Source organism: Eptatretus burgeri, chromosome 16 (assembly GCF_056783735.1).
Source record: "Eptatretus burgeri isolate ZD-2024b chromosome 16, Ebu_testis_v1, whole genome shotgun sequence".
Lineage (NCBI taxonomy): Eukaryota > Metazoa > Chordata > Myxini > Myxiniformes > Myxinidae > Eptatretus > Eptatretus burgeri.
The window spans coordinates 43,768,143-43,792,207 of NC_140976.1; the positions used below are offsets into that span (position 1 = coordinate 43,768,143).

Here is a 24,065-nt window from a genome sequence, read left to right on the forward strand (position 1 = left end):
ATGATGATGATGAAAGGAACACTTATTTGATAGTTATTGTCATTATCAAGATTTTTGAATGAATAATCGTGTTGCTTATTTGGAAAACATTTCTATTTCAGCCACAAAATATTTAACGGACTCAAAAACAAGGGACAGTATGACCTTTAACCCAATTTGAAATGGATTATTCATTTCATTGTAACGAAGTATTTTCCAGGGCAGGAAGAGACAGTTTTTATCAATAATTTATCAACAAACATGATTTAAACTCCATACAGCATTTCACAACCTCACCAACAATCTGGGCAATGACAGAAAGTCTCCCCTCTCAGATTTAAAACAGCATGACAGATAGGGGTGGGGGACAGGGGAAAAGTGGGGGATGAGGGGGAGGGATGAAGTGGGCAGGGGGGTGAGGGAGGAGGGAGGAAAAAGCTGCCAGGATGATTGGCTTGAACTCATGACAAAACTATTAGGATTCCATTAGCTGAGAAAAACCTTCAAGGAATGTTTTCTCAAAGCAATCATCGGAAAAACGAAGCGCTCTTCGTCTTGCCCTACGCCGCAGAGACATACGCTCTGCCTGAGTCAGATTGAAAATCCGTGCAAGAGCCAAAGCAAAACTTTGCTCATCAGACGCTAAGAATCCTGTGGCTCCTCGACTGATGTTGGTCCTCGTCTTGTGATGGCCTTGAATATGTGTGGATTTGCTGAGTCCATAACCATCGGTGCTTTTAAACGTACTGCCGCCGGCGTTCTCTATTGGTTTGGATCCCTCGTGTCTGATTAAATCTGCTTCACGCACAACACTGCTTGTGATCTGGCCCTGTGAACATCTCTCTTTGTGTATACTACCTTCACTCATTTCATTCTCCTCTTCATCAACATCATCATCTGAGAGAACGATGTCTAACTTGGGTCCCCCAGAGTTGTGTGCGAGAACAATCGCACCTGCTGCCATGCACTCCACCACACCTGCAAAAAAAAAAAGCAGTACAGAAAAAATGAGGTATGTGTGTGTGGTTTGTTGTCATCAACATCGAGTTGGTGCTCCAGCTCAAATGGAGGAGTGCATTTTTTATTTTTTAAAAGCAAAATAAACGTCAAATCACATCATTGATGGGGTGCTCTGCTATTTTTTGTTTTTACTGACACGTGATCTGATGTTGTACATGTGTGGGTGAGCACTTGTGTGCGCTTGTTGTTACTCTGTGCTCATAAAGCAAAAAGCTGTGTTAGGCATTCAGCTGCGTACGTACATGCATGCATGCCTAGAAGATGATAAATGGGGTTTTCTGGGACGCCCATTCAAATGAATGGGGAAAAAAGGAAAAACTTTCTGGCCCAAGCCCCAAAAGCCCAAAATAGGTGACTCATTTTCTCCCCACCTATCCCCTTACCTCCCATGCAAGCAAATGTAAAATTGAGACTTGCTGATTAAAACACTTCTTCCCTTTCATATTTTCATTCAACTCAAACAGCGAACCAACGAATATTTGTCCATGTTCTACTTCAGGGAATAACTTAACGTTCTTATAACATTCATTTCCATCGAGTATATTCACAAAGAATAACTTGGAACTTGGTTCTTGGTTTAAGTGTCTTTGTTGTGCAGAAATGCTCAAAATCATTTGAAGCAAGCTGTTTTAAAATGAGTCAGTCTGGAGTCAGCCAAGTTCCCTCGCCCGAAGCAAAAATGCGACTCATTTCCGATGTGAGACACACCCTGAAAAAACCCATTGTTTTCACATTTCATTGACGTCATCAACTTACCTATTTAAACCAACTTGCCGAGTGCGTGTTATTTCGAATATGGAGTGCTCAGATTATTACTACAATCTTGCAGATTAATCGTTTTCACAAGATGAAAGGTGAGATCCTTGTTTTATATTGAATTTCATATATTCATTATTTATTGTTCTATACAGAATTAAATCACTATACAACCAATAATTATTGTATGTCTTTTTCTAACAGGGTGTCCCCAATAAGAACATCGTTGATAACTGATCTAGAAGAGGAGGCATTTGCATATCATGACGAGTGGCAAAAATGAATGACTTCCTAAAAGACATTCAATCGTTCAGAAGAGAATTGAATGACATTTTTGTTGGGTGGAAAGAAATTCTCTCACATCCTCTGTACTGATCTTGAATGAGTCGAGTCAAAGGAGAGAAATTATCCCTGTGTGTGTGTGTGTTTATACATGTATGTGTGTGCATATGTGCGTGCATGTCTGTGTCTGTGTCTCCCTATGTCCCTATGTCCCTATGTCTCTATGTCTCTAAGTCTCTATGTCTCTTGAGTGTTGACTCATTATTTTTTTTTCTTCAGTTTAAACACCTGTCTGGATGAACCAAACACACAACTTAATCTTCTGGAGGTAAATGTTACATTTAATATTCTATTAATATCATAATATAATCATCTTTATATACCCTAATTGTTCTTCCCTCTTTGTTTTGAACAGAATATTGTTGCGAATTCCCGCCCGCCGGCGTGCGAGCGGCCACGTAACTCGAATCGCGGCACGTCGCCCACCGGACGGACAATTCCGTCGTGACCCTCTCAGACTAACGCCGGGAAGTCACGGGTGGGCCTTTCGGCTTCACCACGATCGTGCCAATTGGCCCCCCGCGTGGGATAGGGTTGTTCGCCAAATTCGACCTACCTAAGTACCCACACGGAGGGTAGACCGGGCGATCGCACCTCGCCGCAGGTCGACTTCGGACACAGGCCACTTTAAGCGACCCGTTCCGTACTATCGGGATAACCGAGCGGTGTTATCGTCAACCTCGACGGTTCCGATTAATTATCGGGCGTATTTAGCCCACTACCAACCCTTTACGTGAAGTAAGATGGAGATTCAATTAAAGAAAAGACGAAGTGAAACGGGAAAAACAGTTCAACATAAAGCACATTTATTCCGCGGCAAACGGAAAGCACACATATTACAATTACAACAATTATGCACCAAAAGCAAATGTAACAAAAGGAACACAACAATGCAGATCTACTACCGACTACGCGAGCACACGGCAACACTTACACAGTTTTACTTTACAGACGGCGCCGACAACACATATACTCAAAAGCAAAAGAAAAAGGGCCACCCTCAAATACAAGGGGGCAGACGGGGCCTGGGGCGCGAGACCGCGTGGAGCCTACCCGTCTTGTGATGAGCCGCAAATGTCGCGGCGGTGCCCCGACTCCGCGCTCCTCCGCGGGTTTTGTTGGCACTGCTTGGAATGGGGTGGGAACAGGCCCCCTTTTCGCACTATCTCAGCGCGGGGGGAAACGGGAGGTTGTTGATGCTCTGGGGAAAGAGGATAGCTGGCTTGCTTGGGTCCCGCGACGAGCGACTCCACTGCGACCTCGACCGCGTTCCCGGCTTCCCCTCTCTGCAGCTCCCCGACAGACTCCGAACCCCGACAGACCGACTCTCCTCCAGACCCGTCTTGACTGCTGCTGCCACACCTCTCCAACTCGCCCGAGCCCGAAACAGAAACTGATTGAATTCTCCCCGCGCTCGGCGCTTTATAGTACGGCAGGAGAATCCATATGCAAATTTCCGGATCAGGATGAGCTCGGGGGCGGAGCCACGCTCGCCCATTGGACGGAGGAAAAGTTGGCGTGAACCTCACCTGATCCTCGAATTTGCATATATCGATTCTACTCCGACGCGCCTGGAGGCGGGGCCAAATCGCTCCGCGCTTAATGATTGGAGGGATCGGAAGTGGGCGTGTATCATTCCTGATCCGACCTTTCCTCGGAAAGGCCGCTTTTTGCACCCGCGGCTCAGCGCGCGTCCCGCACGAGGCTTGGAGGGGGTTGGAGGAGGGTTAGGGTTGGGGGGTTGGAGGAGGGTTAGGGTTGGGGGGGTTGGAGGAGGGTTAGGGTTGGGGGGTTGGAGGAGGGTTAGGGTTGGGGGGTTGGAGGAGGGTTAGGGTTGGGGGGTTGGAGGAGGGTTAGGGTTGGGGGGTTGGAGGAGGGTTAGGGTTGGGGGGTTGGAGGAGGGTTAGGGTTGGGGGGTTGGGGGAGGGTTAGGGTTGGGGGGGGGATCGGTGCGCTCCCCAAACGACCCACCACCCCCTCATCATTCTCCCCTCCCCGTGTGTGTGTGTGTGTGTGCGGAAGGGTGGGGGTGGGATGAGGGGGTGGTGGGTCAAAGGTGGGGGCGCACAGGGGGTGGGGCTTGTGTGGGTGGGGCTTATGTGGGTGGGTGGGGCCTGTGTTGGTGGGGCTTGTGTGGGTGGGTGGGCCTTGTGCGGGTGGAGCTTGTGTGTATGGGGTTTGTGTGGGTGGAGCAATTTTTGAAAATTAAATAAACATGTTGTGCGTGGGAACTAATAAGCTAATCACTAATTATGTGGATATAATGGATGTGGATGTGGACGTGGCTTTTGTGGGTGGGGTTTGCATGCGTGGGGTTTGCGTGGGTGGGGTTTGCGCGGGTGGGGTTTGCGTGGGTGGGGTTTGCGTGGGTGGGGTTTGCGTGGGTGGGGTTTGCGTGGGTGGGGTTTGCATGGATGTGGCTTATGTGGGTGTGGCTTGTGTGGATGGAGTTAAAAAGGGGTGGAGTCAAAAAATAAATTTTCAATTTATCTTTGTCTTTTGTAATTCCTGTGAATAAAATGAACCTAAAATCTCTCACCCATTTAAATCACATAATTTGTAAGTCCAACGGTTTTTTTTTCAATTTATCTTTGTCTTTTGTAATTCCTGTGAAGAAAATTAACCTAAAATCTCTGCCCCCTTTAAATCACATAATTTGTAAGTCCAAGGAACTGGACCGACGACATCAACAATTTTAAAAAGTTCATTTGTCCATCGCTTGGTGTAACCTTTTTCAAAATTAGATTTCCACCTGTATATTCTTACTATATCACCAACTTTGAACTTAGGCTTTCTGACATTAATTTCTTTTTCATATTTTAGTTTTGTAAATGTTTCTGATGGCTTAGTTTTCGTTGAGGTATGAATCGTGTCGTTGTACTTATCTACAATGTCCTGAATTAAAGATAACCATTGTTGAGAACCGAGTTGAGTGAATTTTTTTATATAGGCTCTCTTTTAAAGTGCGATTAAAGCACTCAATAACAACCACTTTTCCTTCATTAAAGGTGCTGTATAATGTAATGTTGTTATTTTAAAGAAAATTCATAAATGTTTTGTTGTAGAACTCTTTACCCTCATCAGTCCACAATTTTTTTTTAGGTTTTCTCTTGCTTTTATTGAATATCTATTGGAAAGCTAACATAAGAGTATTACCTGTTTTGTTTTTCAAAGGGACAACCCACGCATATATACTCCTCAAATCAATAACGGTTAAAGCATACTTGTATCCCTTATCATTATTGAGTTCAATCAAATCAGCGGGCCAGATATAATCAACTTCCTTGGAATAAACCTTCCTTCTATGGAATTGGGATTATTTTGTGATTTGTGATTTGTGATTATTGTGATTATTGGTTTGTGACTTTGTGATTATTGGTTTATGTAATTCATCAGCTAATTGCTCTTCAATCTTAATGACATCATTAGAGCCTATAAGTTTTTTGAATTTCCAAGCCCAAGTTTCAATTTAGCACTGATCATCTTCTTCATGATGAACCGATCAACTTTTTCTCTCAAGGTTGGATTTTGTATCGGAGACAAATTATACAACATTTCTCTATCGGCTTCGTGTTTTTCTTCCAACGTTGTGCTATTTCCATAATCAATATCGTGCCTCATACACACTTCATAAACCCTATTGATGGGGTTGCTCCACGGTTTAGGATTGTCAGCATCATCTAATCTTTTATTCAAGTTTGTACCTGGACCACAGAAAGAATATCCTGGTAGATGTAATTACCCTGGTATTCCAGTTGTTGTAAATTTTTTTCCTGATAAAAACTTTTGTATATCTCCCCCTCATTTGTGTTTGGAAATGAATTCACTCTTTTTTGAGCCACACACCCAACATGTACCTTTTTGTATAACCCTATTATTTTTACTTTTAACATACGAGATATTTTTATTCTTGATTTTCTTTTTACATTTCAGACAATAACTTTTATTTATGAGAAAAATTCCTACAGAGTGCGAAAACCTTTTTCATTTCCAACATGCACATTTGAATCTTAATTTTTAAAACATAAAGAATCCTTCGAAATGTCTTCACTCTCTCCTCCATTTATTGAAAAAAAAAAAATGTAAAAATTTCATCAAAATCAATTACACCAACATCATCAATAATATAATCTTTTCCTTCTTTCTCTCCTTTATCTCCACTTCCTTGTTTAAATATTCTCCCAGAAACCGATTTTAATAGTCTTGACGCATATATTTGTAATAGACTTGCCAATTCTTTGTTTTCCTCCTCGGTGCATTGAGATTGATTTATTTTCTGTAATACCTTTGATCTTTTTTATAATCTCACTGGTTTCCATATTTTTATATTTATTTATTCTCTCTTCCCTCCCTCTCCCTCTCCTCCTCTCTCTTCTCCCTCTCCTCCTTCTCTCTCTTCTTTCTCAGTTTCTTCAGCTCCTTCCTCATCCCTTACTATCCTTGCCCACTTTCACTCCAGAGAATATCATACATATATTCATCTGGATTACTTGATATTCCTGTGTCCAAAATAATGTTTTTTTACAACAGGAAACCAATAAAATTTCTTCTGATTTTCTAAAAGCCTTGTGTTTTCTTAACTTTAAAATTCTTTCATTATTTAACACTAGCAGGGATACCCATGCTCCGCACAGGAATCCCGTGGATGACGGCGGGTCTGAAGGAGTATATGTCACAGTTAATTGTAAAATTGTAGAGGCTGCCACCATTTTTATTTTTTTTTCATTACCACTATAATATTATATTTTCCCCGCCATGTTTTATATGCAGAAGACTCGAGTTAAAAAATGTTAAGATTTATTGCCGCATCAGATAAAAAAAACCATAATGCCTCAACAATGTGAGGCTGGTTTCATGTCATCATTTGTGACAATTAATTCTCATTCTCTCGCAAATTCCGTTGGTCCCATGTCAATCGGCTGAACTTGAAAAAATTATGTTACGCAATCAGGTGATGACGTCATAATTCGGAAACCGGGAAGTCGGAAGTCATTGTCTTCAATTGATTGTAGCATTATTTTTTCATTCTATTGCAAATGGCGTTGGCCCCATGTCAATCGGCTGAACTTGAAAAATCAACGTTACGAAATAAGGTGATGACGTCATAATTCAGAAACCACAAGTCGGAAGTACAATTCTTTTACATCGGGACACTCCCGGGTACATGTTCTGTCAGCATGTGAAGTTTGGTGAAGATCAGTCCAGTACTTTTCGCGTGCATAGGTCACAGACAAACACACACATACACACTTTCAAATATATATATATATATATATATATATATATATATATATATATATATATATATATATATATATATGAGCAGATATATCAGCAGTAAGACGACTCTCCATCTCCATCTCCATCTCTCTCTATCTCTCTTCATCTCTCTCTCTCTCTCCATCTCTCTCTCTCTCTCCATCTCTCTCTCTCTCTCCATCTCTCTCTCTCTCTCCATCTCTCTCTCTCTCTCCCTCTCTCTCTCTCTCTCTCTCTCTCTCTCTCTCTCTCTCTCTCTCTCTCTCTCTCTCTCTCTCTCTCTCTCTCTCTCTCTCTCTCTCTCTCTCTCTACCTCTCTCTCTACCTCTCTCTCTACCTCTCTCTCTCTCTCTCTCTCTCTCTCTCTCTCTCTCTCTCTCTCTCTGCAGCTGACTCCGCATGCCTGGCTCTTTCATGAGCAGATCGATCAGCAGTTAGCTGTTGCCGTGCGAGTGCAGTTCGAGAATTCAAATAACAGGAGGAGAATGTGTATGTTTAAAAAGTCAACGAATACAAACATTTTGTATTTCAAAAAACCCTAGCGTTTTTAACCATGAAGCCTTTTGTTATGATTAATACGCCGGCGCACGATTCAAAAGCCATTTTTTTTTCTAATGGAAATTTTAGTTATTTTATTTATATATATATATATATATATATTTTTTTATTTTAAATATATTTTTTTTCATTTTTTTGGAGAGCCACTTAGCGCATCCTGGAGCTGAATGTTAGTTCTATATATGTGTAAAGTTTCATCAAGATCGCTTCACTGGTCTAGGAGCTTATTCGTCACAAAAAAAACAGACAGACAGACAGACAGACAGACACAGACAGAAGGACTGCCATTTATATAGTACATTTAAGTTCAATCCAAAGTTGTTGGTTTATTAACATCAGTATAAAGACAATCTTTTATCGAAAATACCTCATTCTTATGTTGTAGAACATATTTATTAAAATACCGAATACCCTTTTCTTGAAGGTATGCTTGGACACAGAAATGATAATTTTCTTGAAGCCTTCTTGCTGTCATTTATGTATCAGAAATATATGACAGATTATTATGACAGGAAATACCTCCACATCTTCCCAGAGATAAATCAGTTTGTATTCCCTTACTTATTATATATAATCCTGTTCTTTGTGTTTGCATGATATAAACTATGGCAAAAACATTATTGATTTTACCCTGATTAAATTATTTTATTTGTTGTTTGCTAATCATGCTTCCACAAAACTCATTCTCGGCACCAAGTGGTGAATATTCTTCCTCACGAGACTGATTTAATTGTTCCAGGTCTTCTAGGTTAATGTTAAGTGACCAATTATACCCTAAATCAATCATATTTTATCCCCATTGTTCTATTCTCATACAAACGAAACACCCTTCTTGATAAAATTTTATTTCAATTGGAATTGTGAATTCTGTATGACCTGGAGATAAAATCAACACTTCTGTATCTTTGGAATACACAGCCATTTTATTTAAGGATATATATTGTGATAAATCACTTAATCTCACCAAGTCATTCACGTCAGTCGGGCTTGGATAATTATTATAATCTATTAATTTATAAGCATTTTCCATATTAATATTTTTTGCTATACTATATTTCTGTCATTCAGCCTGTGCCTTTGTGTAATAATTTGATAAATCAATATCCAGTTCTTGGGATACACCAAAGATAGAACCATCTTTTCCAACATAAGTCATTTATATTAGATTAAAAATAATGTCATTAAAAAATTTATTTTTGTTGAGTTGAAATACCACATAGAGACATAATTGACCACAACACTTGGAATTTAATTATTGGACTTGAAATGTTTGATAAACACCATTCTGAAAGAATTTTATTACCTTAACAGGTGGTGAAAGACCATAACTATCAAAATAATATTTGTCTTGACTATTAAAAATACAAACCCATTGAGAACCGTTTCCATTATTATCTTCTAAGTTCATAATAATATTCTTTGCATGTTCAGACACATTTGTTAATTAATCTCTCATACAAATAACCACATTATGAATTTTTAATTTTTTACAATATTTGATAAGTTCTAAATTTGATGTTGTATTCTTTCCAAATTCTTTAAACCACTCCTCAATGCTCATGTATTTATGAGAAAGATATCATCCATTACCCCTTTTAGTTAATTTTACTCCTGCTTGTGCGATAGAAGAAAGCATACCTCCAACTAACAATCTCGCTTTATCAGGCAGACTTTCAAGTTTTTCAGCAAAATCTACAATTATACCACTTCCACCAATTTGTTTCTCCAACTCTTTGTTATGTCTTTCCAATTATTTTTGAGCCCGGAGTTGAGCCTTCCTTTTGTTGACAGTTTTCACCGCTGCTGAAATACCACCCGTCAATGCTCCAGTCGCACTTAAACCAGCAAATAAAGGAATTAGAAATGGGAGAAATCCTCCACTCATCTCTTTTATTGAATATTTCTTCAACATTGGTTTTGACATTTTAATTTTAAGTGAGCCAGTATCATTCAACATTTTCACCTGTTCTCTTGTGAGCAAAACATCAATTCTTACTGCTCCTTTTCTCTGAATTGTGTTTATGTTAATCATGCAAGGGTTTTGATTTTGAAAACAAGATGATAGTTTATGAAGATTGATTTGATTAACATATACCCCAATTGGCACTTCACGACTCATTTATTTATCAAAAACATTATGCGAGACCAATCATAACACCATTATCTGTATTAATATGTAATTCTGTTTCTTCCAAAAGCAATCAATATGCATCAACTTCTTCACTCTCTCCTCTTTCAATGTATCGGGAAGTATCAACGATTAGACTTTATAGTTTCCTTTTGAGCACTCAGGTAAATCGCACAGATTGTATGCAGACTTTTAAATGCTGTCATATCAAAAATGGGTTCTTTATTTCCATTGCTTTCACACACCTTTTGGTAAGACTTGTATGCTTCAGCAGAATCATTTTTTCCCAATAAATTTCCAATCTATCTCATGGATAAAATGTTCCATCTTGAGAAGCGTGAAGTTGTTTCACCTTCGCATTATCACTCAACGCATCATTCTTATCAGTAGCAGTATCACCATGTGTTTTTTTTTTAATCAGCCACAGATATCGTGGCTTTCCTTCCAGAACACCCAAATTCCATGTGGAAGTGGTTTGTTTCAGTTTAACGCGTTGGCATCTTCTTTTGAGGTATGATACATTGAGTGGTTTCTTTGAGTTAAGTCTTCTATGCAACATCTCTTCTGTTTTAAGATGAGGAGTATATTCACTAATACACCAACTAATTTCATCAATTGGAAATTTATTCTGAGCAGCAAAAGCATAAGCCACACCAAAAAGCAATCTATTTTCATTATCATTCCTTTGCAGTTGAAATTTAATTTTCAGACCATACAGAACTTTATCATGATCCCAAAATCCAAATATACCTTTAAGAGGAACTGCCACAGTTAAACTATTACCTGCTTTTGTATCATCATTATACATTCCTTTTATTTGACTATATCCAGGGTCATGTTTGTTCCCGTTGCCATATCAGGAATAAAACATTCAACAGCCGCCTTTCCCATTCTATCACAAAATTAATGTAGTGTAAATTTCATCATTTCAGATGTAGCAGAGACATAATCAACCGCTTAAACTTCTTGTGTTCCAATATATAAACAAACATTACCAAACATTTTCCAGAAGAACTCATTTACGAGTGTAGCGTTTGTGGGATTCGCAGCCTTAGTGAATGTAAATTTACACAACAAGAAACTTTCGGCTTGATTCAAATAAGTTTGTTGATTATTTATTTCAAAACTTTTTGTTCCATTTGTATTCCAGTCTGTTACAATTATTGCATTTACCTTGAAGTCGTCTTCTTTTTTAGTAGCGTTTGAGATGACAATGGTATCATCCAAATCATAGATATTATCAATTGCTTCCATACATGTATTTATTTCGGAAAAATGATGTTAAAACTTTTGAAACCCTGACCCAAGTATTTGAATTATTTTCTGTCGTTCTTGGGGAGACAACAGAGTTTTGCCTTTCTTAATTTCTCTTATGCCTTGCAATTTATGAGATTCCTTTTGGGTATCTTTTATACTCTTCATAGCACCCACTACATTTCCCACAGCAGAAGCAGTTTAACCAATGAAGTCTTTATGTTTAAGAATAGTTGAACCTATACCCATTAGAGTATCAATTATCCCATCTCCTCAAAATTGATGTCTGACACCCCTTTGTCTCTTAGGTTTATAGTATCCTCAACCAGGATACATACCTTCACCCTTGTAGTATGGGGAAAGGAACATCCCATCCCCTGTCATTGTTTTATATTTTCCCCAACTCGTGTTCCTCAGAATAACCATCGTATTTATTTATTGGAAAACTTCACGTCGGTGAATTCTGATGGATATAATTTCTCCATTCAAAGAAATCATGCGATTATCTTGGTCATTTATCCTAAAATTTACTCTGTTTATGGTTTTTCCTGAAACAGGTAGATAAACCAGATTTTTGGGTTCCACAATGTATTTATAAGCAATTGGGGTTGAGTATGCGCTTAATGAAAATATTGTATTTGTTCTTATTCCATCACTATAAGTGCCATCAATCAAATCACAGTGAATTAATACCGAATTTATGCCTGAGGATATTTGAACGACATTATCACTGTAAAACGTCCCATTAGTTTCAATTTTTTTGAGGAGAAACCCAATAACTCTCTAAATGAATTATCAATTGTGAAATCAACCTTGTTATTTATAAGTTGAATCGTTGATTTTGAAGTATGTTTTTGAATATCTATAACAATATTTTTTGGTTCATCACCCTGTTCTTTCATAAAGCGAGTAATTTCGGAAGATATTTGAGAAATCTCATATGCTCCGGTGAAAATGTTATCGTTTTGTATCCACTTCCCGGATTATAACTAAACTTGTCATATTTGTCGGTGATATTAAACAAGGTATTATAAGTTTCCATGGACAATAAAGACGCCTCATATTCTTTTGTTGCGTCAAATTGTCGTGGGTATGGAAATGAAGATGTGTGGTCACTTGTTGTGAAATTAAAACGAAGGATTGTGCTTCTCATCTTATTTAATATGGGATAAAATGTCTTTGTATTGACATTTATTAATTATTTTCATGTTCATCAGCTGGTCCAAAATCGCTGATGCTTCATTAAAACAATTGTTATTTCCAGCCTTCTTACTACCTAACAGCAATAACAGTCTATTAACTAATTGTGATGGGTCATTTGGAAGAAAACCAACACCTGAACCAAGCCTACTTAAAGCCTGAATAATGTGTTTCTCCTTCTCATTCTTCCTACTTTTACCAGATACACTAACCCAAAAATTAAGAGAGTCCAGCAGATCAATATATATTCTATCATCCTTATTTTTCATATCCAATGGTTGATCAAAATACTTTGATTCATCCCTCACAGTTGAACCTTGTTTTCCATCTTTTGTTTGAAGAAACATTAATCTCAGAGTTAGTTTAACAGGGGGTTGAGCAGAACTCAAGAACCTGAATTCATCATTAAATATCAATCCCTTTTCTTGAACAGGATGAAATATTGCTGGTTGTTCTGGTCGAATGAATCCTGCTTTGGTTTTTGAATCCGCTGAATATTCATTGTTTTGAAGAACCTTCACAATATAATCATGGGGTTGATTAATCTTTTCCAGTTGTTGAAATAATCCATCATCATATTGTAATTCTTTCTCCGTCATTTGCCTGAAATCTTTTAACATTTGAAGTATTTTTAGGAGTATATTCCATTGTGGGAACTGTGGAAGCATCTATAATTTTTTCTTGGGACGTTTTTAAAAGTGGTTTAAAAAATTTCTCTTGTTTTCTTTCAAATGCTTCTTCACCCGTTAGTTTCTGTCTGCGTTTCTTCTTTATGTCTTCCTGTTGTTTTACAACTTTTGAAACCAACTCTTGATGCTCCTTAAATCTTCTTGCTCTTTCTCTTGCATCCATTTATTTATTGGAAAATATTCACTGAATTATAAAGGTCAACAAGGAAATTTTCCTTTTCTTCATCATTAAAGTTGATGTGTTCAAATAAATCCATTTCTTTAAATATTTCATCAAATTCTTTATTAACATTAATACGAGTTGCAATTTCTTCTTCACTAATACTTGTACTTCTGCTTTTCATACATTTGCGTTGAGTTTCTTCATCAACATCAAAACCGAATGATAAAATCTTTACCCCATTATCACTCAGATGTTTAATAATTTGTCTCATTCCTTCTGGATTAGTTTCTAATATCCCAAGACCACCAGATTTTAGTTTCTTTAACTCACTCTTACAATGTGAATATTTTGTTGTACCAAGAAAAACCCCCTCAAATATTTGACCTTCATTCCTCAACCGCATATGTTCCTCCACTGAAATATAGTGTTGAGGTTTCCCGCCGGCGCGTCGCCACGAGCACGACCCTCGATCAAGCAGTGGGGCCGTCTCGGCTCGATCGCCTGGAATTTACAGATCGCCGGCCCGGGTTAGCCCGGGTCGACGGGTCCTGGTAGTTTTAGGACCGAAATACGCCAATGGGGAGATCACGTGGGGTAGGGTTAATTGCCAACTTCAAATTACCTAAGTACCCAGGTGATCCAGCTACCGGGGTACTTCACCCTTGGCGGAACTCGTTCGGAAGCGAGCCGCTTAAGCGGCTCGTTCCGTATGCGAATGCCATGCGGTGATATCGCCGAATTCCGCCGGCCCAATTATTTTGGGACTCTGGCAATGGCCCACTAATCCCTCTATTGCATGACATGTTCAGCCAACGAAGGAAACGACACGACGAGCTGAGTACTTTTAACAATTGGGATTTATTTTACAAATTATGAGGGAATTGTTAGGGAGCACATAAGGGAAGATTTATACCGAATAAAAAGCTTTATACAGCACAGGCATTTATACAGTTCACTACTTATTAGACGGGGCCCACACACAGACACACACACACACACCCAGCAGAAATGGACCCCCTGGGTCTTTAATGGGACCTCCAGCCAGAGGACAGTCGGGCTGAGGGTCAGGCTAGCTGACCTGGTCAGGAGCGCGCAGCTGGACGTCCCCTGGTTGTGAGACTGGTGTCGCCGTCACAGCCAGGCGGGAGGAGAGGACGCGAAGCCCTGGGGCCAGGACGAGGTCGCCCCAGAAGCCAAAGTGATGAGCCAGGCAGAGAAGAAAAACGGGAGAAACAAACAGCGAACGAACGACTACGAAATCTCCTCAGAACTGCGCTTTCGTGTACGCTCTTTTAAAACTCCTCATCCATAGGAAAAAAACCCAGCTGACTCAGGAAACACCTTCCCCTCCTCAGAACACACCTTCTATCTCCCCCCTCCCACTCAATGAACCTTCGCTCCTCCCCACTCGCCCTCCCATTGGACCGGAGGCCCCATGTGACTCCTCGTCCACACCCGATTGGACAGGCGCGCGGTGGACGGGGCACTCCCTCCCTTGGGCAGAGTCTCCAGCGGGGGGGCGGGGGGGGTGTTTGTGGCTCCGCATACGGCCTCTCCTCAGACCGCATGGTGACAGGAGTGAAGCGAAGGTGAGGGCGATGCGGTGCCGTCGGCGGTGGAGTCGATGATGTAGTTGGTGGTGTAAAAAATTACGAAAAGAAAATCTAACTATTAAAACAACTTCACAGCGCAGGAACATTTAATTACCCATTAGACCAGGGTCGGGACCCTAACTGGCAACATGTACTTACCGATATAACCGAGCTAAAGGACCTGAATGTTGAGTGCGATAGCTTTCCAAATCCACAATAGTAATAATCTTCACTTTGTAATCCTCCAGGTCTTATTGCTCTAGTTGTTGTAGATACAATGCGTATCACGGGGTGTTTTTTAAGCAAATTTAAAATATTCTCATTTGTACGACACAAGAACCTTGATTTATGAAAGTTTTTTTTCCAGAAGCAGATTTACCCACAAGATTTATAATAATAGTCGTCATTTATATGACCCTAACATTAATTAATGTAATTGTATATAAAATAAAGAATATATCCCTTAATATCTCATCTTGTTTCACAACAATATATTTATATTTATATTTTTCAGTCGTGTGCTTCATATAATCCCCAAATTACTTTTTACTACATAATGTATAACAATTATCTCTCCAAAATCTTTTTATATCTATTGAATTTAACTTGAATAAAATAAAAGTATTATCATTGTTTGTTCTGGAGCGCCGAGAGAGTTGAAAGTATGATTGATGAAGATAAATGTCTCCCTCTTGTGTAGTATCTGTCCATTACCGTTTGGTTTCTCTCATTAACACAAGCATCAAAGATAACGAGGTTCTTTTTTGATTTATCCAAATCTTGGGGAGAAGGTATATCATCCGTATTATCACTAAGAATACAAGTTATCGGCTTTGATTTCTTTTTATATCTCTGTGTATCACAAAATAGTTGCATTATATCTTCAATGTTGAAATCATTTACTTTGTTTTGAAGTTTAAATAAACCGATTATATCTTCTTTTTGAAGACCAGCATTAAAACCTTGTGCGAGTAGTTGATACTCAGGTTGAAAACTCGACTTTGTGAATATTATTAACTTATCATAATCTAAAAAGTTGGGAGTAAGGCACATCTTTAAAAGTAAGCAGGTTTTTCCACATCCGCTTGAACAAACTATGAGTCATCTTAATTAATTTGGAAGATTTTTATGGTTGTTAAATTTTATCGTATTTTCCAAAATGGGTAAAAAAATCATTCATTTATATATTTGGAAAACAGGTTATTTAATTTTTTTATTGGCTTTTTTGGAAACTATGTTTCATCTGAAGTTCTGGTTTAATTTCAAGATAATCCATTATTTTATTTATACAATATCTTGTGTTGATATTTCCCTGAAAATGACAATCGTTAATAACATAAATCATCAATCCACGGAACATGGTCGTCATTTGTTCAGTCTCTTCTCTTGTAAGAAAAGGTGTATTATCACCCTCATACTTTACATTCATATCTCGAATCAATCTTGCAAAGCAATTCATTTTTGGTGTAAATCTCAAATAATTATATTCCTTTTTATATTTTTTATTACCATTAATGAGAAGATAATCACAGAACATACATTGTTTATAGGCTTTTGACTCTGTGTTTAATCCCCGTCTTTCACACGCAGGACAATTCTCACATTTGTCATGTGGAGAATCAGGAGATTCAAGAGGCTCAAAATCGAGTAAACTATTCATATTTATAAAGTAAAGCTTTACTGCAAATAAAATTCATCTTCGGTATTTTCATTGGTGCTTTCACAATCATCTATAAAACTACTTTCATAACTATCGTTTGAACACAAACTCTCGGTATCATAACTGTCTTCTGTTGCAATAGGTACTATCATCACTCTCATAATCTTCAAAATCTTTAGTTGAATAATGACTCATATTTAATTAGTAAAAAAAAAACATTACCATCTATATCTATATACTTTTTTTCATTAACAGATTCAACTACTATATTTTTTTTATATGAAAGATAATTTTGAAATGGTCCTTAACTACTATTGAACGAAATGTCATTTCACCTGATATATTAACATCCTTTATTTCATCAGGATTTACATCTTTAGGGTGGTTGAAAAAAAATACAAATTTCTCCTTGCATATTACAGATGGTCATATCTTTTCTTTCTAAAGATTCATCCATGAGGTTTTTCTTTTTTGATACTTTTTCTTGTTTCATTGCTTTTTCTAGTTTTGAATATATTGCCAGAAGGAGAGGAGAAACTTTTGTTAGAGCTACTTTAATTGATGTTCTTCCAGATATACTAAAAGCCCTTCCACTGAAGGAAATTGAAGAAATCGTATTATTCACCATAATTGTTTTATTTATCTTTATTCAATTTTACATCCTTGACATATTTCTCACTATCTTTTACAAATGAAGAGATTGATTGAAACTTGTCTTTTGTGTCTTGATTGTATTTATTAAGTGAAAAAAAGTTGGAAGATAAAATGGTTTTAAGCAGATTCACCTATAAATTAAATGGAATTTTCATCAAGAAAATTTTATTTTAAGCAAAGTTTTGTTATATAAATATTGTTGCGGTTGAGGAAATTCGCAAACCACCATTCAGGTCCCGTAGGTGAGATATCTCTGTAAGTACATGTGTAGTTAGCCCCAAACACATTGTTTAGAGGGAATAAATGTGATTCATTCGGGCTGCGACCCTTTAAGATAGCCGTTTTTCTGTTCTATCTTTATTTTGAACCAACCACGTCTCAACCGCCATCACACAACAACCACCAACCGCAACGCCGCTTCACAACAACAACACCAACAGCCACGACCTTTACCTTCACAACTCGCTCCCGCAAACATCGCATCACCGCCATTCCAAACGTCGCCATGGCCATGGACCACCACTTTAAACCCTCCACCACCTTCGCCTCTCCTTCTGTGGCCATTCCCGTGCCGCTTGTGGGCACCGAGCGTCAGGCTGTCCTGGACTCGTACAGGGCGCGCGCCGAGCCGCGGGTACAAAGTGCGGCCTTTCCGAGGAGAAGTCGGATCAGGAATGATACACGCCCACTTCTGATCCGTCCAATCAGCAAGCGCGGGGCGATTTGGCCCCGCCTCCAGGCGTGTCGGAGTAGAATCGATATATGCAAATTCGAGGATCAGGGGAGATTCACGCCCCTTTTTCTCCATCCAATGGGCGAGCGTGGCTCCACCCCCGAGCATGTTCTGATTCAGAAATTTGCATATGTGTTCTCCTGCCGTACTATAAAGCGCCGAGCATGGGGCGAATTTAGTCAGTTTTGGGTCGGAAGCAGTTGGAGGCAGTCGGAGTTGGAGAGGAGTTGGAGTTTGAGTTGGAGAAGGGTTGGAGGCAGTCGGCTGAGAAGAATTGCGGAGGGGACCGGATACCTCGGGTCCGAGGCAAGGAAGACGGTGGTCGGCGAAGAGGTCGCAGCGGAGTCGCTCGTCGCGGGACCCAAGCAAGCCAGCTATCCTCTTTCCCCAGAGCATCAACAATTCCCCCCTTCCCCCCCCCCACGCTGAGATAGTGCGAAAAGGGGCCCCGTTCCCACCCCACTCCAAGCAGTGCCAACGAAACCTGCGAAGGAGCGCGGAGTCGGGGCACCGCCGCCACATTTGCGGCTCATCACAAAACACGGGTAGGCTCCACCCGGTCTCGCGGCCCACAGGCCCCGTCTGCCCCCTTGACTTTGAGGGTGGCCCTTTTCTTTTGCTTTTGAGTATATGTGTTGTCGGCGCCGTCTGTAAAGTAAAACTGTGTAAGTGTTGCCGTGTGCTCGCGTAGTCGGTAGTAGATCTGCATTGTTGTGTTTCTTTTGTAACATCTGCTTTTGGTGCATAATTATTGTAATTGTAATTGTATATGTGTGCTTTCCGTTTGCCGCGGAATAAATGTGCCTTATGTTGAACTGTTTTTCCCGTTTCGCTTCGTCTTTTCTTTAATTGAATCTCCATCTTGCTTCACGTAAAGGGTTCGTAGTGGGCTTAATACGCCCGATAATTAATCGGAACCGTCAAGGTCGACGATAACACCGCTCGGTTATCCCGACAGTACGGAACGGTTCGCTTAAGTGGCCCGTGTCCGGAGTCGACCTGCGGCGAGGTACGATCGTCCGGTCTACCCTCCGTGTGGGTACTTAGGTAGGTCGAATTTGGCGAACAACCCTATCCCACGCGTGGGGCCGATTGGCACGATCGTGGTGAGGCCGAAAGGCCCACCCGTGACTAGTTCCCAGCGTTAGTCCGAGAGGGTCACGACAGAATTGTCCGTCCGGTGGGCGACGTGCCGCGATTCGAGTTACGTGGCCGCTCGCACGCCGGTGGGCGCGAATTCGCAACAATATGGTGAATACAACGTACTGCGATGTTTGTAATCATGAATATAAATGTTATAAAAAACACTTTCAAACCAACAAACACACATTCAATCTTTTCAGACAAATATCTCCACTTGACCAAGAAACAAAACATTGTGATAGATGTGAAAATGATATTCTTTTTTAAAATTATAATAAACACCTTCAATCACGCAAACACAAGAACAACGAAGAAAGGGAAGCTCAATTCTCCATTGAAAGCACTGATGGGGCATTCAAAGGGCATATAAAAATAAGATTGTTTCGCTTTCAAGACCCTGGACCATCTTCAATCATTGAAGCTGTTGATATGGTTAAACAAAGTATTGAAACTATAATTAAAAACACATTAAGTGAAATTAAAACTTTTAAGTTTTATATGGGAGTAAAATTGAATATGGTAAGAGAAGGTGATGAAACTATTCCCTATACGAGGACAAACCCTCACTTTATCTCATCATTTCAAGATTTTGTAAGATGTGATGTTTACGATGAACTCCAGAAACAAGAACAAGATGTTGATAACACTGTAGTAGGTAATGGATTTGCTATTAGAAAAATAATCTTTTTAGATGTACACATCTTAGAATCAGATCCTCTTCAAGCTTCTTCTTATATTGATTTACCAAAAGAGATCAAACTTAAGAAAGTGGTTGTTAATATTCAAAATAAAGATAATAAATGTTTTCTATGGTCTGTTCTTGCTCACTTACATCCTCCACAATGGAAACCTGAAAGGGTTGAACATTATAAGAAATACAAGAATACATTAAATGTTAAAGATTTAAAGTTTCCAATGTCATTGAGAGATATGTATCCCTGTGTCGTAAGAGGCGACCAGGGTTGCGTCAGGAAAGGCATCCAGCATAAAACCTGTGCCAAATCATTATGCGGATCATCACGGATGATCCGCTGTGGCGACCCCTAACGGGAGCAGCCGAAAGAAGAAGAAGAATGTAATTGAGAGATATTCCAAAATTTGAGAAAATGAAGAATCTATCTGTTAATGTATATGGATTAACGGATACAAAGTTCAGATATTAAAAATTTCAAACAACTATAAAAATGATGAAACACACATTGACCTTCTCTACTTTACTTCAAAGGAAAAATCACATTATGCTTTCATCATAAATTTATCAAGATTAACCAAATCACAACTATACAAGAGAAAATGTAAAACATATCTTTATAAGAGATGTCTCAACTCCTTTCACACAAAAGAATGATTAAATGAACATTCAAAATATTGTAGTAATCATAAATCAACTGTAATCAATTTACCAAAAGCAGGTTTAAACATATCACTCAAAGATTTTAACAAATCTACAAAACATCCGTTTGTGATATATGCTGATTTTGAAAGTATCCTTGAAAAGATAGATACTGTTTCCCCAAATCCAAATAAATCATACACAAATAAATATCAAAAACATACTCCTTGTGGTTTCTGTTATTATATCCAATCATCTGTTGGTGATGAATACAAGTTAGAACTTTATAGAGGAGAAGATGCCTCAGAGGAGTTTGAAAGACGATTGGAAAAAGACTGTATAGGATGAAGAGAAATAATGGTTAAAACCTGTAAAGTGTAAACCAATGTCATTAACAAAGGGAGAGAAAAAGAAATTTAGAAAGAACAGTATCTGTCATATTTGTGAGGAGAAAATATATGCATTTGTGAGTGAGTATATGAGGATATGATTGATATATAATATATGATGCAAGTAATTACAAGTCAGGTGATGTGTTGTTTTCATCAAAGAATATAAAGGTTATTGGTAAGTTTAAAGATGAATTGGGTGAGAAGGTCATGATTGAATTTATAGGATTGAGATCAAAGTCTTATGCTTTTACGTATATCGATAATAATAACATTGAAAGGTGTGCTAAGAAGCGAAATGGAATAAAGACAAATATAATCAAGGAAACAATAAACTTTAAACATTATTACAACTGTTTAACCTTAAAGAAGGAAGAGTACAGAAAAATGAATACAATAAGAAGTTATAAACATAAATGATATACAGAAGAGATAAATAAGAAAGCATTGGGAGCTTTTGATGATAAAAGATATATTTTAGAGAATGGAATAAATTGTCTCCCTTATGGTTATAAGTACAAGTGTTAAGATATTGGGTTGGGAATTTTAACAGGCTACCACCATCTTTTTACTGATTTATAAATGATAGAACCAAGCAATAACCAAACCAAAGAGTGGAGATGTAATCAGCCTTGGTATTTAAATGGGAAACATAAATAATGTGAGAATTATCAAATAAGTCTTATTGAAGAAATAACCGAGGTAAAAGTAGATAAAACAAATAAGCGGATAAATTTAATTACAAATAAGTTGGAGGATGTAAAGAAAAAAATATATATCCCTGAATGGACTGAAAACTTTGATGGTTATCAATTGAACAATGGAAAAACAATTTACGACAATCCCAAAATAATGTGTGGCTCAGGAGGTGGTCAAATAAGAACATTAAGAGAAGTTTATCATTTAATTTATGCACAACAAAGACACTTAAACCAAGAACCAAGTTCCAAGTTATTCTTTGTGAATATACTCGATGGAAATGAATGTTAAAAGAAAATTCGGTTATTCCCTGAAGTAGAACATGGACAAATATTTGTTGGTTCACTCTGAGTGGAATGAAAATATGAAAGGGAAGAAGTGCTTTAATCAGTCTCAATCCTTCATAGTCTCAATTTTACATTTGCTTGTGTGGGAGGGGGAGGAAAGGAGTCTCAATTTTACATTTGCTTGTATGGGAGGGAAGGAGCAAGGTGGGGAGAAAATGAGTCTCCGATTTTGAGCTTTTGGGGCTTGGATCAGAAAGTTTTTCCCTTTGCCCCCCATTCATTTGAATGGGCATCCCTGAAACCCCATTTATCATCCACTGTGCCTGCATTTTTTTAATTAAATTAAATTACACTAAATCAGACCTTTTCCACCTTTATTTACACATCATAACCCACAACTTCCAAATGAAAACCAAATTTTCCAAATTTCAGAAAATTAATTAAAAATACAAAACTACAATACCTTGGTTGGTTAAGTGTCCACACCCCTGAGTTAAACTTTGGTGGAAGCACGTTTGACAGCAATTAGAGCTGTGTCTGTTGGGATAGGTCTCCACGAACTTTGCACACCATGATTGGGCAATATTTTCCCATTCTTCTGTACAAAACTGTTCAAGCTCAGTCAAGTTGCATGGGGAGTGTTGATGGACAGCAATCTTTAAATCATGCCACAGATTTACGATTGGATTTAGGTCGGGGCTGTGACTGGACCATTCAAGGACATTTATCTTTTTGTTCCTTAAACATTCCAGTGTAGCTTTGGCTGTGTGCTTCAGGTTGTGGTCATGCTGAAAGGTGAATTTCCGTCCCAATATCAGCTTTCTTGCAGAGGGCAGCAAGTTTTCTCCTCGGATTTTTCTGCATTTTGCTCCATCCATTTTCCCTTCTATTCTGACAAGTGTCACAGTCCCTGATGAGAAACATCCCCATAACAAGAGGCTGCCACCAATATGCTCACAGTAGGGATGGTGTTCTTTGGCTGATGTGCTGTGTTCCATTTATGCCAAATGTACCATTTTGCATTTAGACCAAAAAGTTCCATCTTGGTTTTGTCGGACCACAAAACTTTTTTCCACATAGCTTCAGAATCTCTGGAGTGTTTTTTTTTTTGCAAACCTCAAATAGAACTCAAGGTGGGCTGTTTTTTGAGTCATGGCTTCCTTCTTGTCACCCTTCCATACAGGACAGACTTGTGGAGTGCTTTGGATATTGTCACATCCACACAGTGACCAGTCTTTGCCATAAAGAGAAGTTGCTCTTTCAAAATTGCCATTGGCCTCTTGTTGGCCTCTCTGATCAGTCTCCTCCTTGCTTGGTCATCCAGTTTGGAGGGACAGCCTGATCTAAGCAGGGTCTTGGTAGTACCATATGCCTTCCACTTATTAATGGATTGTGTTGACTGTTCTCCAAGGGATATTCAAAGCCTTTGAAATATTTTTATACCCATGCCCTAATCTGTGCCCTTCCACAACTTTATCCCAGAGGTCTTCTCAAAGCTCCTTCGTGTTCATGGTTGAGTCTTTGCTGTGAAATGCACTACCCAGCAGAGGAAATCTACAGGAACAGCTGATTTTATTCTGAAAGAATCAGAATCACAACAATTTAACACAGATGGAGACCTATTAACTTGGTGTATTGGTTAACTTTAAGGTGATTGGTTACACCTGAGCTAATTTACAATTGCTATTATAAGGGGGGTGAACACTTATCCAACCAAGATATTCCAGTTTTGTATTTTTAGTTAATTTTCTGAAATTTGTAGAATTGTTCGCTCACCTGGAATACAGTTCCAGGGAGCTTATGGGATGGCGCGTTGCCAGTCTGTCTGTCCGTCCATCCACATCTACGTGAAACTTCTCTGAAATTTACACATATGATTTTGATGAAACTTTACCACAATGTTCATCACCGTGTATTACAAGTTTGTTCATGGCATTAAAAATAAAATAAGTAAATAAAATCGTGCCCAAAGGGGATTTACGGGGGTTGCCCCCCAAAATAGGGATTTGCTCTCTTCTCAGAAACTACACATACAAGTCCGATGAAACTTCACCACAACCTTCAACAACCATGATGTCGCAAAGTTTGTTCATGACATTAAAAAACAGGGGTCTAAGGGGGTGTAAGGGGTTTTACCCCCCCAAAATATGTATTCCTTTTCTTCTCCGAAACCACACACAATTTCGATGAAACTTGACCACAACCTTTATCACCCGTGATATAGCAA

General features: G+C 38.8%; 1 protein-coding gene across 4 annotated transcripts in view; it reads right to left on the bottom strand.

The window, feature by feature from the left end:
• The window catches only part of ALG11 (ALG11 alpha-1,2-mannosyltransferase), a 47,674-nt gene continuing 23,609 nt past the window's right edge, over positions 1-24,065 (bottom strand). For 3 of the 4 annotated variants that reach the window (XM_085860672.1, XM_085860673.1, XM_085860671.1), the window contains exon 6: positions 1-957. In XM_085860672.1, the coding sequence (XP_085716798.1) occupies positions 455-957 (503 nt within the window). In that variant the 3' untranslated portion in view covers positions 1-454. Of the gene's footprint in view, positions 958-15,321; positions 23,697-24,065 lie in introns of those variants that run through there. The other variant, XM_085860674.1, reaches the window with a different exon arrangement.